A 16907-nucleotide genomic window follows, 5' to 3' on the forward strand; every position below is an offset into this window, starting at 1 on the left:
GGGTCAGTGCACGTGTGCCGACGGTGTGGGCGGTGTTCCGGGGTGACGTCGCTCCCCCGCGGGCTGACGTGGACCGAAGCTCTCGCGGCCAGGCATGAGACGACCTTGTGACTCGGCTCTTGTTCTAGAAAGAAGGCACAAGACCGTCCCTTGCTGTCTTCCGTCGTCCCCGAGGGCCGTCACGTGGCCGTGAGGCTGGTGAAACCCTCTGGTCTTCGGTTTTGCAGGAGCCGGAGTTTACTTTTGTCTTCTTATTCCAGAGGACGTTTTTGTTGGTTTCATTACAAAACAGTCCTCGCTCTTTCTGAACCGAAGCAGGACCTACGTACGGAAAAGCGGCTCACGGGTGTGCGGCGCAGTGGATTTTCAGTTTTCGGACGAACGGTTCCCCGTGTCTGTTAGCCAGGTTCTCCCCGGGACGCTCGGCTGCGACGCTCCGCTCCCCGTCCTCTCCTCTGCCCGCGCAGGCGTCCACTGCCCGGCTGGGGCCCCGCGGGGCGACGTGAGGCGAAGCGCGGTTGGAGACTTGGTGGGGTGAAAGGCACCACCTTGTCGTTGGTTGTGATGTACTCAGCTCAGACTCTCGTGCAGCTGCAGACACCCCGAGTTTGACAGGCGGTCAGTCCGTGGGCAGGAGCTCGTGTTACGTGGCGCACGCGGGCCCAGGGGTGTGGCCGTCAGGACCAGCTGTGGGCTGACCAGGGGCGGCTTGGGGCCTTCTGCGCATCTTTCCCTTGGGCCACACCGGCTGTTCCTCCTCTGGGTGGAGTGTCCGGAGAGCCGAGGGTTGGGCTCGGCCAGGGAAGAGCCAGGCGAGGGCGCCTGGGGAAGGCACAGGCTCCTGGAGGGACCGCAGAGGCCTCCTTCCCCTCGCTGTTCGCGCCCAGGCTGGGCTGCGGGCACCGATGGGCATGCAGTAGAAGTGGGCTGAACTTGCCTTTGGGTTGGGTCCGGGGACACTGAGGCCTCGCTCCTGCACCCGGACGGAAGCTTTAAGAGGAAGGTTGTGAGGGATCCTGTGTGACCCTGGGAGTGCCACAGGTTAGGGGCCAAGACGGCCATGCTGAACTTCATGGGGCCTGGGGCACGGTAGCGTGGACAGCCCGTGCAGCTGGGACAGGGGCTGAGCAGAGCCACCACCTTGGTCAGACGTGGACAGGGCCCCGCAAGGACGGGAGGGAAGGGGGTGTGCTCGTGGAGCGTGTGCTTGGTCGGGGACCGGAGTCTCCATTACGGGAGGGTCACGGGGGTCTTTGTGGGGGAGTAGACAGCCACAGGGTACATGTACCTCTCCCTAATCGGGGTGGCAGGAGGGATGAGGCTGGACAGCCCGGCCTTCTGAGCCCGTGGGCCTGCGGAAGCCCCCCGGAGCCGCACCCACGATGGCTTTGTGCGGGGCGGGGGTGGAAATAGGCCAGGCCTCAAGTGACCATACATGGCGAGAAGGCAGTGGCACTCTGGAGGGGCTGGGCCTCCTCTGGTTGCCTCCTGCTGACCCCTGTGGGCTCGGCGCAGTGTCAGGCATGCAGGGCAGCCGGGGCCCAGTCGGCCTTCATCCCGGCGGTAAGCACCGTCCGTTGGACAGGAAGGTGGGGAGAAGAGAGGGGGCGGCGGTCCAGTAGTGTCAACAGCCAGTGCTTGGCCGGCGTCCTGCGGCTTTCCGGGAGGGTCGCACGTCTCTGTAGAAGATCGCAGCCTCACGTTTGCCCTGTGCACGGACGCCCGAGCATGGGCCAACGTCGCCCTGCACTCTCTCGCCGGCCGCGTCCCAGGCGCCCGGGGTCTGGGTGCCCCCTGCGTTAGGAAACCGAGAGCTGCAGGTGGTGTTGGAGGAGGAATTTGTGTTTTCAGTCGAAGCGTTTATTAGCAATGACTGTGGTCCTGGCTTTCCTGCTTTCAGATCGACCCTGTACCGCAGGCCTCGTCTAGCAGCCCCGCAGAGGGAGCACCGCTGTCCCCAGGGGGAGGAAGTGTTCTCCCTACGGCGTGCTGCTTTCGCTGGGACCCGGGGATGGTGCTGCCCATGCGGAGGGACTCTCCTTGCCTGGACTGGGAGTGGGTTCGTGCAGTAAAACAATCCCTGCTTTCCAGACACTTAAGTTTGACTTTTGTTTCCACAGTTCTGTGGGAAGCAGGATGTGTGTGGTCTCCTCTCCCGGGAGCCTCCGGCCTGTTCTTTCACTGCCTGGTACTTTTTCTCACCGATTCACAGAAATTCAAATAATAATCTAAACAGGGTCTTAGACGCCGCTGCTGGTGTCTAAGCTCATCTGGACACAAGCTCATCTTGGGTGCTCACAGCGCTGCCCTGACCACAGCGGAAGAGAGCACGTTTCCGTGTCTTTGCAGGTCGTTCGGAGTTTCCTCTCTTGTAAGGTGCCTGTTCAAGTGTTTCGCCTATTTTTCTGCTGGGTTGTCTGTCTTTTTTCTTATTAATTCACAACAGATACAATTTTGAAAGGTGACACAGGAAAGAGAATACGAATGGTCCATTCTCTGATGTTCCGTGGTTTAGCGGGTGTCGTGATAAAGACATTATTCAGATCTATTTGGCCTGATTACCATGGATGATCTTCGGGCGGCCGAGTGTATGGAGGCGTGTTGGAAGAGAATGTGTCAAGCGTGTGTGGCAGCCTGCTGTGTTTGGGTCTGTGCGCACGTGGCTTTCACGGCCGTGTGTGAGGCGGACGCCCCGTAGTATTTGTTTGCGTGGGTCTGATGGCCCAGAGCCCTCTGGAGCACACCCCTTTTCCCCAGCATCCCACCTGGGCCACGATGTAGCTCAGGCCTGCTGGCACCCATGGAAGGCAGAGTGACAGCCACACAGGTGTCCACTGCCTCGTCTGCAGACCCTGTGTGTGACTGTGCTTGGTTGGTGGTGAATGGGCTAAGGCTGTGGCAGGAATCGGGCTTGCTTCTCAGCTGACCTTGTCTGTGGAGCCCAGCAGGGCACAGGGGCTCTCAGGAGTGCAAGAGGGAGGCAGCGTCAGAGAAGGAGCTGTGGCCACAGAGGAGGGCACAGGAAGGTGCCACGTGGCTGGCTTTGACCGTGGATGAAGGGACCAGGAGCTCGGGAACATGGGTGGCCTCCAGGATCTGGAAAAGGCAAGACACTGATCCTCCCCCAGCACCTCCTAAAAGGGGTGAGGCCCGTTGGCCCCTTCCTACCCAGTGAGGCCTGGCTTGCGTTTCTGGGCTCCCCGAACGGGTGGTGAGCAGCGCGCTGGCGGCCTGTGGCCTGCTCGCAGGTCGTGGTGTTTGGGAGGCACCTGCTCCCGTCCAGAGCGTCTGACGCCTTCTGCATGTCGCCGTCTGCGGGCTCCCACGACCAGCCTCAGAAAGCTGCAGTCCCAAACGTCTTTGTTGGAAATTTAAAAAGATCAGAAAAAACCAAATGAGCTTTCATCAAGGAGGCTAAAATCATAGTAGAAGGTGGCAGGAAGGGATCCGGCGTGGGACAAGTGGACGCGGGAACCACGCGCAGTAGAGCTGGTCGGTGAACCCCGCGTGGCCGCGGCAGGGCTGACCGAAAGCAGCGCGGGGCACGGGCCCGCGGTCCCTCTCACAGGGGACTGACGTGCAGAAGCCGGGCTGAAGTCGTGGAGTGGGTCCAGCCGCCTTTTGGAAGATGCGACACCACAGGGTTGAAACCGTCTCGGCGTAATCCGTACCAGTAGCGTGCGAGAGAGCGTGCGTGGGAACGGCCGCCCGCGTCGAAGGCGCTGTGCTCGTTCCTGCCGTTAGAAATGCGGTGACTCGGCTACACCCGCCAGGGGCCTCCAGCAAGCCCCACATCTGGCAGGGAGATGCCGGAGTGTCCCCGTGTCGGTCAGGATGGAGGCCAGGTTGCCTTCGGTCACCAGGACGAGGCGAGGCGTCACTGGACGCCCAAACCATCGTAGTAAGAGAAGAAAAGTGAGGTATGACTTGTGGAACTAAATGAAGGAAATCTCATTGAATATCGTGTCTGGGGCGCCTGGGGGGCTCAGTGGGTTAACCGTCTGCCTTCGGCTCAGGTCAGGGTCCCAGGGTCCTGGGATCGAGTCCTGCGTGGTCCTCCCTGCTCAGCGGGGAGCCTGCTTCTCCCTCTCCCTCTGCTCCACCCACTTGTGCTCTCTCGGTCAAACAAAGTCTTAAAAAAAGAAAAAAGTGCCCCCCCCGCCCCCGCTCACGGCGTTGCCACAGGAAGAGCCTGTCTGGTTCTCTGTCCCCGGCAGAAGGAAGGGGCTCGCGGGAACTCGGCAAAGGAGCCCCCCGGCCTCCACCGCTGGGCTGGCCTGGACCCACCACGCGCCGCTCGTCCGGAGCTGTAATTCTCTGCTCTACCCCAGTAAACTCGTTTTGCTGGTAAAGTCGCTGGCTTTTTTTTTTTAGGTCAACAAAAGATAGGAAAAGAAAAACCCAAGTGGTTATTATCCGAAGAAACATGAAAGCTCTCCTCGAAAAGCAAAGGTGAACAGGGGACGAGTGTCCTGGTCAGACGGGGGATGCCGACAGTCCAGCATGTGAGCCGGCATCTCTGGACCCACTCGGCACCAGCTGCGTCTGGAAACGCGTTGTGCGAGGGGGTCACGGAACAGTGAGACCGTGAAGGCCCCGGGAAGAAGCCCCGTGCGAGACGCGCGGGACGCCTGCGGTCACTTAGGATGCATTTGGAAGCAGGGCAGTGGCCAGGGCTCAGCTGGGGAGACCCCGTCACCCGGGCGGGTCTACAAATGGAACGCCCCCCTGCGCCGAAGTCCCCAGGCACTTAGCACGCGGTTTGACCACTGGACTCTGGGTTTGGATTTGGGGACAAAGGACAAGACAGCCCTGAATTTGGTGCCCACTGTTGTCCTGTCTTTGAGGCTTGGAGAGGGGCTTTGGGGCCCCTGGTGTGTCTTGTCCCTCTCAGCTCCTTCACTGGGGACCCAAGGGCTCAGTACCAGCTCTCGGAGGAGGTGCTGGGGGAAGGGGTTCCCCTTGGAAGAGCCCTGAGACCACGTGTACAGCAGGACGGCTGGGTACCAGCCACTGCAACCATCCCAGAGCTCAGGGTGGGTGAGGAGTGCCCCCGGCCTCCTGTCCTGAAGGGCCAGGACCCCAAGATGGGAAGGAAGAGGGGGCCGTGGCAGAAGCCCAGAGCAAATCTGGAGCCCGCAGCGTCTCAGGACACAGGACAGGGCAACAAGTGGCATAGTGAGCAGTCCTCCTGGCAACCCCAGAGGGACCCTGGAGGCTCGGTGTTGGCAGCCGTGAGGAGCCCTACCTGGGAGCCAGGCACACTGCAAACGGGGGAACCCTATCTGAGGAGACCTTCCAAGAAGGGGTCCACCGCTGGGGCCCAGAGACCCCGGGGGCCTGCCTGTGCAGTGGGGGAGGATGTGTGCACTGCCCCCTTTAGAAAGGGCCCCTGCGGAGTGCCATGGGCATGAGGGGCTACTGCCCCGAAGACCCCGGCTCTGTGCCAGGCCCGGGTGGGCAGGCCAGACCTGATGGGGTCATTTGTGGCCGCTCAGCACTGCCGCCAGGGCAAGGTGGGAGGAGCCACAGATGCAGTGGGCTCAAGCTGGCAGGCCCGGGGCAGGGCCCACGACCCAGCTCCGTGGGTGGACATATCCCCAGGCTCCTGCTGACCTCACTAGGGGTGAAGGTGGTTCCGGCCAGCCGGCTGCCCCTGGGGGCCTGGAGTGGCAGAGGCGCTCCCCGCAGCCCCAGCCGCAGGCGGGCGGCTGAGGTCCTGGACTTGGAGTGGCCCAGACGCTGCCCTGGACCACAGACCTCCGAGTGCATCCGCCCTGCCCTGTGGTCGGGTCCCACTTGCGGTGCACCCACCTTCTCCGCAGACCCGCAGCCCAGCCCACCTGTGGTAAGACCCCTGCCTCTGCAGCTCTGGAACGCGGGGTCCAGCCTGAGCCCCGCAAGGGGGTCCTGGACGGGGTCGCAGGCTGCTCCTGCCGACACACAGCGCGTGGCTTTTGCTAATCTGGGGGCTCCTCCTGCCGTGCGTGTAGGTGGGGTAACCTCCCTGCTCCTTGGTGTTCTCACGGCCTGTCCTTGGTTCTGTCCTTGGTTGGGGGACCTGCGTCCTGCCTGCGGTGGGTTTCACGGCACCTTCCCGGGCGCCGCGCCCCTTCATCTCCCGGCTCATCGCTTGGACCTTCGGAGACGGTTTGGGGTTGTCCTGGCGTTTGCCGCCTCTGCCGCCACTTGTGGGCACAGCTTGCCCTTTTGTAGGGTGCGTCCCCCTGCCGCATCCCCACGACGGCCCCTTCCCCTCGCCCTCCCGTCGGCTGGGCCCGCCTAGCCCCTCGTGGGGACTCCTGTCCGAGCAGTGTCCTGTCAGAGGAGGCACCAGAAGTTCCTCCTTGTGTCTGAAGACTCCTGCCAGGAAACGCGGAGAAGCTGCTCGCCCATCCCGCGGGGGCCCCTCCTGGCGTTGGTGCCATCGGCCCCGTTGTCCTCACGCATCAGTGCGGGCTGCTGTCCCCGCCGGCCCTCCCCGGAGGCCGCCACCCGCTCAGCAGCCCCGGCCCCAGTATGGCCGCACGAAGTCCTTGTGAGCTCACTGAGGGCAGGAGGCCCTGGGGGGTGGGGGTGAGCTGGACTCGTGTGGCCCGGGCTGGGGGAGCGGGCCCCTCTGCTGCCTGCCACCATCTGGATGCCGTGTCCAACACCTGCTAGGGGGCTCCGGCAGAGCCTGGGGTCCCCGTACCATCCCAGGGAGCCCCTGCCCCAGCCATGCTTCCCAGCTGCCAGCACCCAGATGCCCGGCGGCCATGAAGGCCCAGGCCGGCAGCATTTCCTTGGGACGGGGCCTTCCCTGTGGGGTCTGGGTGGGGCAGGGGCCACAGCACGCGTGTCTCACCCTTGGAATTGGGCTGGGGGGGCGGCTAGGGAGTGGGACTGGGCCAGGCCTAGACCACGAGGCCACGGCGGGAAAGCCTTATAAACGACCCCGATGTTTGCAGAAAGCATCCATTTAATAGAAGGTCCCAGCACTAACCGCACAACACCTGTCACACACAGTGACAAGGAAAGCCCGGCGGCGTGGCACCCACGGCCTCCACATCCTTCCCTCGCAGAGAGAACCTGGGCCAGCAGCCCAGGGTGAGTTGTGCTTTGGGTCGGTGCTAACAAGCGTCCAGCAGCCAGTGGAAACGCACCAGCCCTGCCTGACGCCCATGGACGCGGGGCCGCGGCCGTTCACGTCAACACGGACGGGAAGGACGACTTCTTGTTCTTGGCCGCAAAGTCCTGGGTCGCAGGAACCTTCGTATGGCAGCGGACCCCTCGGGGGTCTCGAGGCAGCCCGCTCCCCTCCATGTGCTCTGAGCAGGCCCGGCCTCAGGGTTGGGGGCTCCAGGCCAAGCTGCTGACTTCCCGGGGTTCACGGCTCCCCTCTCCTGCCGGCCGCACCGTGCTGGAGCGCTCGCCGGCAGGGGAGCCCCTCGGCCCGACCCTGGGCCAGACCCTCACTGTCGCGTGGCCAGATCCGGCCCCGTGAGCGGGCCATCGGTACGTGGCCGCGGGAACACGGCTTCCACGTGAGCTGTGTGAGTGAGCACAGTCGTCGGGGGCTTGGCTCCCTCCCGTCCGCATGCACCCCTGCCCGCCTCCTCGTCCGCCGCAGCCGGACCCCGTTACGAGTTGCAGTGCGTTGCGAGGGGACGCGGACTGTACAGGTTTGTAAAAACAGGTTAAAAAAGGCCTCCCCGCCCGCTTCTCCTGGGGCCCGGGGCATGCGCCCCCTTCCTCCCGGGGAGGGCTCCTGTCCGGGGTGGGCCAGACCGACGCCGGGGCGCTGTGGGGGCACGGCGGGGCCCCGGCGCTCCATGCAGCGTGAGGCATGCCGTCGTGGGGTGGGGCTCCTCGCGGGGCCGGCTCAGAGCTGCGTCTCGTCGCGGGTCTCGGGGTTGCAGGAAGCCAGCCTGTGGCTGCCGCTGCTCTTCTGGCTCTGCGGGCTGCTGGCCACGTGCGCCAGGGGGTCGGAGCGGATGAGGTACCTGCGGGGTGGGAGAGCCCTGGATGCTGTCCTCCGCCCGGGCCGGGGTTGGGGGGGCGTGGGGTCCGCCCGTGGGGGGAACACGGGACTCACACGATGTCGTTGGGCTCCAGCCTCGTGTCGGGCGGGGGGTTGATGAGGACATAGGAGAGCGTGTTCTGGTGGTCATTCATCTCGTCTGCAAAGGACACGGGCCCGTGCTGGTCACCGGTCTGCTGCGCCCCTCCACTCTGCCATGCCCCAAGAGCCGGGGGCTCTGGCCTGGCCCCAGGATCTTCCTCGCCTTCCCGGGCGTCTTGCCTGCACCCCGTGGGGCTGGCCCTGCCGGATGGGTACCTGCTGCGGGCCCGGCACGGGCCGGGGTCTGCCACGAGGGCGTGGGCACGGGCTGACACCCACAGCCCCGGGCAGCCGGCAGCTCCGACGTGGCAGCCACGGGCACACCTGCCGCTTGCACACACCTGCGTGCGCCCACATGCCCACACACATGCGCACACGCACCCTGGCCCGGCCCTCCTGCCGGCCCCTCCCTACCAGGCTGACCACCCTGCCGGCCCCTCCCTACCAGGCTGCTTTGGACATGCGTCCTGTTTCCCAACGCCTGCTCCACGGCGCCGGCCCACAGGCCCCTCCGCCAGCCCCTTCGGAGCCCATAGGGATGACCTGGTCTCTGGGGCATGGGTGGCTGTGGGGACGCAGCCCGTGGGGGGGAGAACGGGGTCTGGAGAAGCAGCAGTCCCGCCTCAGATGTCCCCCTGGCCACGCACAGGACTGCCAGAGGCCCTGTGCTCACTGGCAGGGAAACGAACGGCTCGTGACCTCAGTTTACTCATCGGCAATGTCAGAAGGCATCTCCTGACCCAGGGCGGCCATCCAGGGGACGGCACTGCAGAGGGGTCCAGCTCCGGTGGCCGGTACCCCCAGCTCCTGCGGTTTCCTTCTTGCACCACCCCGTCGGCAGGACCGCGCCGGCCGGGCCCCCGAGGAAGGGATCCTCTGCAAAGCTGGAGAAGCGGCCCGTGGGCCGGCCGGGCTGGGGGCCAAGCTGTGCCAGCCGACTCCACACGGCAGCCACAGGCCGGGCACGGCAGCTTCCTTGGAGGCAGGCGGGGGCACGGGCTGGGCCCTGGGGGCCAGTGAACATGCTCAAACTTTCGGGCCGTCCCCTGGCGCCAGCCTCTGCGTCCACTCCGGGAACAGCTGCCTGGTGACCGCAGCTCTCTGCTCTTTCCACGGCTCGTGTTGGGGCCCTTTGGTGGAAGCTGCCGGCCTTTGAGCGGGGGGGGCTCAATCGGTGGCCATGTGGGACAGCACACCTCCCAGCCCCAGGCCCCCCGAGTGTCTCCGGGGTGGGCCTCGTGGCACGTGCAGGGGTGCCGCAGGAGGAGAGGGAGATGGGTCTTACTGACCCCCAACCAAAGGCACCAGCGGAGCGGCCACGTGGAGACGGACGCTGGGTCAGCACACAGAAAGTGGGGGGTGGTTCTGGGGTCAGAGCCACCAGCTGGTTCCCCCAGGGCACACGGGCCACCCCTCCGTGGCTGGGCAGCCATCTCACACGCTGGCTCCTGCCTCATGGGGCCCTCCCCACCCAGCCTGGGCCCCCGCGTCTTCCCCGGACGACCAAGGTGTTCCTGAAACCAACAGCTTAGGACCGGACCGAGCCAGGCCCACCTTTGTGCATCTGGGGGTGCTGGGCCGTGGGGCGGGTAGGTGGGCGGGTAGGCTGTGGGGGCCCAGCCGAAGCGCCAGGGGGTGGGGGCTGCTTGGTCACGAGCCACTGACCCCAGTTTTCCCGGGACAGGTGAGCTGCACTGTGGCCACCGTGCTCAGGTGGGGGCAGGGGGCTGATGACGGCCCTCCCGGCAAACGGCCAAAGGAGCTGTCCCCTTACTCTGCGCCCCACCCCCGCACTCCTACTGCCCCAGGCCTTCCAGCAACCCTGCAGACCTGGTGCTGCCATGCCACTGGCCCTCCCCGCCCCACACCGGGGTCTGCGCTCTCTGCCCCCCAGCCCCGCACCTAATCAAGTCTCAGCCACCTGCCTCACGGGTGGCAGCCAGCAGGGATGAGGGCCTGCAGCCGCACCCTCCAGAGGGCTGCCTGGGGAGGATGCCCTCCCCTGGGGGCCTGGCTAAGGAGCTTCCCTCTCCTCTGCCCCGAGCCTCAGGCACTTCCCAACACCCACATTGGGAGGCGCTCAGCCTCGGTGGGAAGCAGGGGTGGCCGGACACTGGGAGGGGCCACGCGGCCACCCTGCTCATGGAAGCTGCCGGACTTGGATCCGTGCTGGCCCGTGGGTCTTCCATGAACACCATCCCCGCTTGCAAGGAAAAGCACAAGAACCCAGGAGAGGCCAAGGCCTTCTCAGCACGGGCCTTAACGGGCCAGTCCCCCACTGAGGTTTCCATTCCAGGGCCTGGGTCTGGCCCAGACGGCTCCTGGCCCAACTCTGGATGGAGGTGCTGCCCCAAGGGGCCTGGGCACGTGCACTTGGACCTTTCTCTAGGGCTGCAAAGAACTGCCCGGGAAGGAAGGGGGCCTGGCAGCAGGGCCTGCGGCCTGATGCTGCTCTGCCTCCTGTTGGGGGTCTCAGAGCTGATCTGGGAGGCTGCTGGGTGTCTTCTTGGAAGAAGCCTGACCCCAGGTGAGAGAAGGGAGGACCGGCTCTGTCTTGGCCGGAAGCGGAGGCCCCTCTTGCCCTCTTGGAGCTCCTGCCAGTTCTGCCGACACAGGTGGCCCATGAAAGCCCAGGGCGGAGCAGGCCCCAGGGTCCCTGTTGCCGGCCTGGGCCTCGCCGTGCTCCCCCGTGTGTGTGCACCCACGGGACCCAGGCCCAGAACCATCTGCCTGGACAGCTTCCCTGGAGGCGGGCGGGCTGAGAGCACACGGGAGCGACTGTGGCGCAACCCGACGGCGGCGCGGTGACCGCCCGGGCCCTGCACAGGGGCGGCCTGGGAAGCACAGGGGCCCTGCCTGCAGAGCCCTCTCCTGCCGACTCTCCTGTCCGCCTGCCTGGCTGGGGCGGCCCGCCGGCACGGCCGGAGGCCCCTCGTGGGGCGGCCGGACCCGGCCGAGCGGAATTACCTTGCAAATATCCCAGGTTTACCCGGTTCATGACATCACTGGCCGTTAAATTTGCTACATCCTCTACGGAGCACACAGCGGGGGGCGGGCAGAAACAGAGAGAGAGAGAGGTCAGCGAGCAGTGCGGTGGCCGGCGCGGCGGGAGCAGCCAGCTGCACGCGGGAGGCCGTGCACGCGGGGACGGCCAGCGCCAGCCGCCGGGGAAGCAGGTCCGCCACCACCATGTGGCTTCCTTCTCTGCCAAGCTCTGGGGAGGGCAGGGGGGTGCGGAGGTTAAGGGAATGAGGGTCAGGTGCCAGTCCCGGGGTCGGTGGGCCGGAGTCTCTGCTGACCCTGGCCGTGGGGCCCGGTGAGCACCGTCCTGAGGGGCAGGGACGTGGAGGGGAACAGAGGTGGAGCGTGCAGCTTCTGCGTGGTGGGGGCAGGGCCGGCCCCAGACTCTAGCCTCTGGTCCCACCTGGAGAGGGCACTAGGGCCCCTGAGCCAGGCACACGCAGGACGCAGGCTGCTGAGAGCCCGTGCCCGCAGGGGGACAGCCAAGCCTGAGCCCCAGGCAGAGTCCCCGAGAGGGAACCCCACGCCCGCCAGAGGCTCGACCCAGTGCAGGGTGTGGGTGCCGACGGGCAGCAGCAGGAACAGGCAGCACCTCGAGAGCGGGCGTGGGATAGAGCATCTCTCCTCTGGGTCTGCTTTTAGCCAAGGTCATGAACTTTCCTCCAAAATAAGCTCCACAGAAAAGGGGGCTGCCAGGGTCTGGGGAGCAGCCACAAGCAGCGGAAGCAGGGCCCGTGTCTCAGGAGCAGCTGTGGGGCCCCACGTCCATGGTGGCCACAGCTCCAGCTGCCCGCTGCCGAGCCCCAGACGCTCTGGCTGCTGGGAAGGCTGGGGAAGGGGTGGCCGGGGGCTGCGGGGTCTCCCTGCCATATTCCCGTTCTCCATGGGAACACAGTGCACCCTGCGTTTCTGACCCCAGAGGCGCCTCACTGAGCCCGGCCTGGCCTGGCCCGCACCCCGGCCACGGCTCCCATGAGTTCCACACGCTGGGCTCAGTCAGCTTGATCTAGTCCCGTTTTACAGATGGGGAGACTGAGGCCCCAGAGCGGTGAGGGGGAGCCCTCCCTGTGGGGCTCAGGGCCAGTTCTGGGAGGGTCCTGTGTCCTGGCACCAGAGGGTCTCTAAGGGGCCGCATGGGTGTGGCGGGCAGCGCAGAGGCCCTGGGCAGAGGTGGCCCCTGGGCACCCGGGTCAAGCCCTGTGTCTGTCCCAGCCCCGTGGCGGGCGGTGGCGCCCGGGCTCTTACCGTAGCCGGTGGTGGGCAGCCCCAGGTGCTTCATGCGGTTCTTGACCAGCTCGGAGAGCTCCTGGCGCTCGGAGCGGCCGTACAGGCTGAGCCTCTGCTGGCCGGCCCACTCGGCGGCCGCCGCCTTCCCCGCCGGCTTGGAGCCCCTGCGGCTCAGCTTCCGGGCCCACGGCAGGCTCTTGCGCCGCAGCAGCGGGTGCTCGGCTGGGTCCCCACCGACCGGGTGCCGGCCGTGGGTGCTGCCGCCGCCCGCCTGCATGCCCCAGGGCCCCCTGGCTTCCTGCGTGTCCTGGCAGTCCTCCACGCTCACTGAGATCTGGGACTGGCCGAGGGGGGAGGGTGAGGGGAGGGGAGCCAGCCTTCTGCTGGGGGACCCCAGGCCCCAGGGGCACAAGGGCCTTCCTCCTCCAGCCCAAGCCACCAGCCTCCAGGTCTGTCCACGTTTGCCGGGGGAGCGAGGGTGGCTCCTACCACCTCTTGGGGCCCTCCCCCCTGGACCCGGCCAGGCCTGACTTTGCCGCGGAAGGCCCACCCCTGCGTGAGCCCCAGTCTCCCCCTCTAGGAGAGTGGAGAGCTGGAGAGCAGGGGCGGGGGGCGTGGCCGATGGGAGAGTGACAGCGGCTCAGCGGGTGTGTGGGAACCCAGGGGGCGTGGGGAGACTCCTGCCTGGCAGCGGCCCTGCGAGGCTGGGGGCACGGAGGTCCGGTCAGAACAGCAAGGAGGGGGCCACTCGCTATGACGGGCGCCACAGTGGGACATGCACAGTGCACATGGGGCCGGAGGAGCTTGGTTCCTCAGGGGCCCTCTTGGAGCTCTGCCAAGGCTGACCCATGCTGGGGACGCGTCCCCGGCCCTGCCGTCACTCTATGTCCCCCAGGCTTGGGGTCGGGGGCATACCTTCACGGGATGCTCATGGGGCCACTCACCTGGGCTCTGAGGTCGTGGGGCTGCAAACGAAACCAGAGACAACCTGGGTGCCGGGGGGGTGCCTCTGCCCACGGCCCCAGACACTGCCTGAGCCCCTCATGGGCCCGGGACCTGCGTGGCAGGCTGCCCACTGTGGCTCCAGCTGGCTCCCTCATTCTCAAGCTCCCCGGCCCCACGCGGGAGTCCCAGCCGCCCAACCCCACGTGGGGGCACATGAGCCTGACCCCAGGAGGGCCTGGCAAGCCAAGGCCTGGATCCTGGAACTGAAACACGGCGGCAACACGAAATTCACAGGAAGCCTGTGGGCCGCCGGTGCGCGAGCCCACCCTCCGGAGCCCTTCGCCCGAACCTCGGAGTTCGAGAAGACGTGGCACTCGGTGCGGTAGATGCCGATGGGGATCTCGGCGCTGGAGGAGCACAGCTTCTGGAAGAGCCGGCCGTATGTGCGGATCCACAGGTCCTCCTCCGTGACCCGCATCTAGAGCGAGCGGCGGCCCTGAGTGGGGGCCGGCCGCGTGCACCCCCACAACAGCCAGCCCGCCCGGCTGGCCCCGTGACTCACGGCGCAGAGGTAGCCGGAGCCCGGCGTGGTGTCGAGGCCCAGCAGCAGCCTGGTGATGGAGATCATGTAGTCCTTCACGAAGGACTGGCCGGAGAGGAGGCCGCAGTGAGGCGCGGGCGCCCCGGGGACAGGCCGGGTCCCTTCCCGTGCCCGCTGGGGCGCCCACCGTCCCCTGCTGGGAAGCCTGACTCAGCCTCGGGGGTCGGAGACCCAGAGGCTGCCGGGAGCAGAGCCCAGAGCGGTGTCTTTCTGGGAGGAAGAGGACGGAGACACCCGGGGGACCCAGGGAGGGATGCTCCAAACAAGGCTTCGTCGGCTGGAGGTGGAGAGGAGGTTGGGCTGCGGCGTTCCCCGCCCCCGCTGACCTGGTAGAGCAGGGTGTCCAGCATGCTGATGCTGAAGACGCGGCCCGCGGCGAACGGCAGGCGGAACATGAAGGCCAGGTTGGAGCCGTTCTCCCGCTCCCTCTGCGGGAAAGGGGGGCTCAGGTGGGCACTCAGGCCGCGGCCGCGTGGGGGGTGCAGGGAGTGCGCGCACCGGCAGACGGCGGAGCTTGGCCCCAGCACCCAGCTAGTGCCCCCCAACCCCAGACGCACTCGGGGCCAGAGCTCAGGAGGGGGGAACCTGGCCGGTCCCACGGGACCGCCCACGCATGCTTTCACGAACGGCTCTCGCCATCCCAACATTCGAGATAATCTCCGTCACTTTATCCTCGAGCCTGGGTAAGTGAAGTCGGTGGGACTGTGGACATGAAGCCACGGGAACGCGTGCACCGTTCTGCCTCCTGTTCCCCACGGCGAGCGCTGAGTTCCAGGAACCCGCCGTGGAGGCTCCAGGGGCTGCGGGACACGGCGCCACAGCCTCGCAGCAGGAACACAGAGCCACCCTCACCCAGCTCCGGACGTCGGGAGCCCAGCGTGGATTTCATGGGGTGGAATGAAGGTGCCAGCGGGCGGCGCTCCTTCCCGCAGCTCTGGGGACAGTCTTTTCCTCCTGCTTCGTTTCTAGAAGCTGACCAAGTTGCCCAGCTCATGGCTCACTCCTGCCCCACAGCCAGCAGTGCACCTGCTGACCACTGGCCCTCCGCCTCCAGCCTGGCAGGTCCCCAGGGAGGACAGTGGGCCCCCAGGGGGCCCTCTCCTGTCTACAGGGTCCCTTGACTGCACACCACACTGCATCTAGGCCCTAGCGAGCCAGTCGTGGACGTCTTCGGGGCCGTTTCCCCCCAGCACCCAAGATTCATCTGCAAAAACTGACAGCCGAGAGGCCTCTTTTCTCATGGGACCAGACTTGCTTCAAAGTCGGGAGGCAGGCAGGGGACATGGAAGACCCAGGGGCCGCCTGGAGGGCAGCAGCGTGTGGCATCAGGGTGTGAAGTCGCGGGGTGGGTTCTGGTGGCGGCATTTGCCTGGTCAAGTGCACCCCGTTTGGGCGCGGGTCTGTAGGCCCCAGTCCCCCAGGAGCGTCTACGTCCCACGGGTGTGCGGCAGAACCCGGCTGCCTTCCTGTTCAAGTGGCACCGGGGAACTGAGGAGGAACTGGGTCCACGGGGCCTTCGGAGGGGCAGCTGCGGCGTCTTTAACACGACGTCCCCAGTGCTTGAACACGGGGTCCCATGACCTCAGGCTGCAGGAGACCCTGCCGATTCTGGGGCTGGCGCCTCAGGGACCCCTCCTGCAGGCAGAGCGGGGCGGGAGGCTGGTCGGGATCAGCAGCCCCTCGGCAGCCAAGCGGCCGGAATGGGGTGGGGGATCCCCACCGCTGCGTCCCGGCGTCCCCGGCCGTCCTCCTGTCAGGTCCTCTCTTCACACGGCTCTGTGGCCGGCACACACCAACGGCAACGTGGGTCGCCGTTTCCAAAAAACGTCTCCTTCATCATCTCAGTGTTGCTTGAAGCAGAAGACGCGCACACTTTTATAAAAACAAACTGCCGTTAATTCTTCAAAAGACGAGCCTAGCCGCTCCCGGGGGGGATGTCGCCGCCGGCCATCTGCTGAGCCCTCGGAGCTGGGGCGTGCCTGGGGGCAGAGCCCGTGGGGGACCCCAGGCCAAGTCTAGCCGGCGTGTCAGAAGACAAGGCCTCCGTGGCCTCCAGGCCCGGGGCTCACGGTGGTCGTGGGGGGGATGTCGGCTCCGACCCTCTGAGGGATGGTGACAACCCGCAGCTCTGGCGGCGCCCCCCGTCTCCGCGGCCCAGGACCCCCAGCCCACGTCAGCCTGGAGGAGCCCGGGCTGCTTCTCGAGGCAGTGTCCTGGGGTCACGCGTGCCGATGCCCTCCCTTCTGTCCGGGCCCAGACCGCGCAGCCCCACGATGGGGTTCGTCGTCCTGAGCTGGGCAGGGGGTGTACCAGCCACGGGAAGTGAGGCTGCGCGGGGGCCGGCAGGGGCTGTCAGCGCAGAAGGAAGGGGAGCGGGAGTGCAGGCTCCCTCGAAGCCCACCTCCTACAACAGTCTGTGTGGGAGGCCTGAGGGACCGCGTGTGCTCTGGGGAGCGGGCAGCGAGGGACCAGCGGCTGGAGCCCGACCCCGTGCCCGTCACCCCCATCCCTGCTCAGGTCAGACCAGAATTCCTAGATCGCAAGACTCTGGCTCGATCCCGAGCAACATCTGGACGGAGTCCGGCAGGTTCCCGCCGTTCCAGGCGCGGACGCTCAGCCCCTAGGCTGCTGCGAGGGTCTCAGCGTGGCCGGGAGGACCGGCCCCAGGCGCCCGGCAGAGCGCACTCCAGAGAGGGCCTGGCCGGGACGGGCGCCGAGCAGGAGCCCCTGTGTGTCCTCCGAGGGGCCTGGAGGCCCCCTGCCCGGCGTCCCTCTGGCACGCGTGGCGCTAGGTCCTCCTGGGCCTCGTGACCTGCCCCGGGGCTCCTTCCACCGTCTGCCCGCGTCAGGGTGACGCTCTAGCGCCTGTCCCTTCTATCTGGGGTGGACGGCCTGGCCTCGCTTGGGTGGACGGCCGCCGAGGCTCCCTGCTCCTGCCCTCACCCCAGCACAGGCCCTGCCCCTTGCTGCGGAGAGGTGCCTCCCAGCGGCCTTATCAGGGACGATATC

The 16907-nt window shown here is 66.5% G+C and overlaps 1 protein-coding gene across 10 annotated transcripts in view; it reads right to left on the reverse strand.

Moving 5' to 3' along the window:
• Positions 1-6945: 6945 nt before the first annotated feature.
• KCNT1 (potassium sodium-activated channel subfamily T member 1) overlaps positions 6946-16907 on the reverse strand; it is a 62159-nt gene continuing 52197 nt past the window's right edge. For 4 of the 10 annotated variants that reach the window (XM_059410348.1, XM_059410347.1, XM_059410346.1 and 1 more), the window contains 8 exons: positions 14225-14326; positions 13860-13943; positions 13647-13775; positions 13297-13317; positions 12371-12692; positions 11072-11134; positions 8078-8162; positions 6947-7985 (listed from right to left, as the gene is read on the reverse strand). In XM_059410348.1, coding sequence (XP_059266331.1) covers positions 7865-7985; positions 8078-8162; positions 11072-11134; positions 12371-12692; positions 13297-13317; positions 13647-13775; positions 13860-13943; positions 14225-14326 — 927 coding nt within the window. In that variant the 3' untranslated portion in view covers positions 6947-7864. Of the gene's footprint in view, positions 7986-8077; positions 8163-11071; positions 11135-12370; positions 12693-13296; positions 13318-13646; positions 13776-13859; positions 13944-14224; positions 14327-16907 lie in introns of all 10 variants that reach the window. The other 6 variants (XM_059410344.1, XM_059410349.1, XM_059410341.1 and 3 more) reach the window with 3 other exon arrangements.

This window comes from Mustela nigripes, chromosome 9, assembly GCF_022355385.1.
Source record: "Mustela nigripes isolate SB6536 chromosome 9, MUSNIG.SB6536, whole genome shotgun sequence".
Lineage (NCBI taxonomy): Eukaryota > Metazoa > Chordata > Mammalia > Carnivora > Mustelidae > Mustela > Mustela nigripes.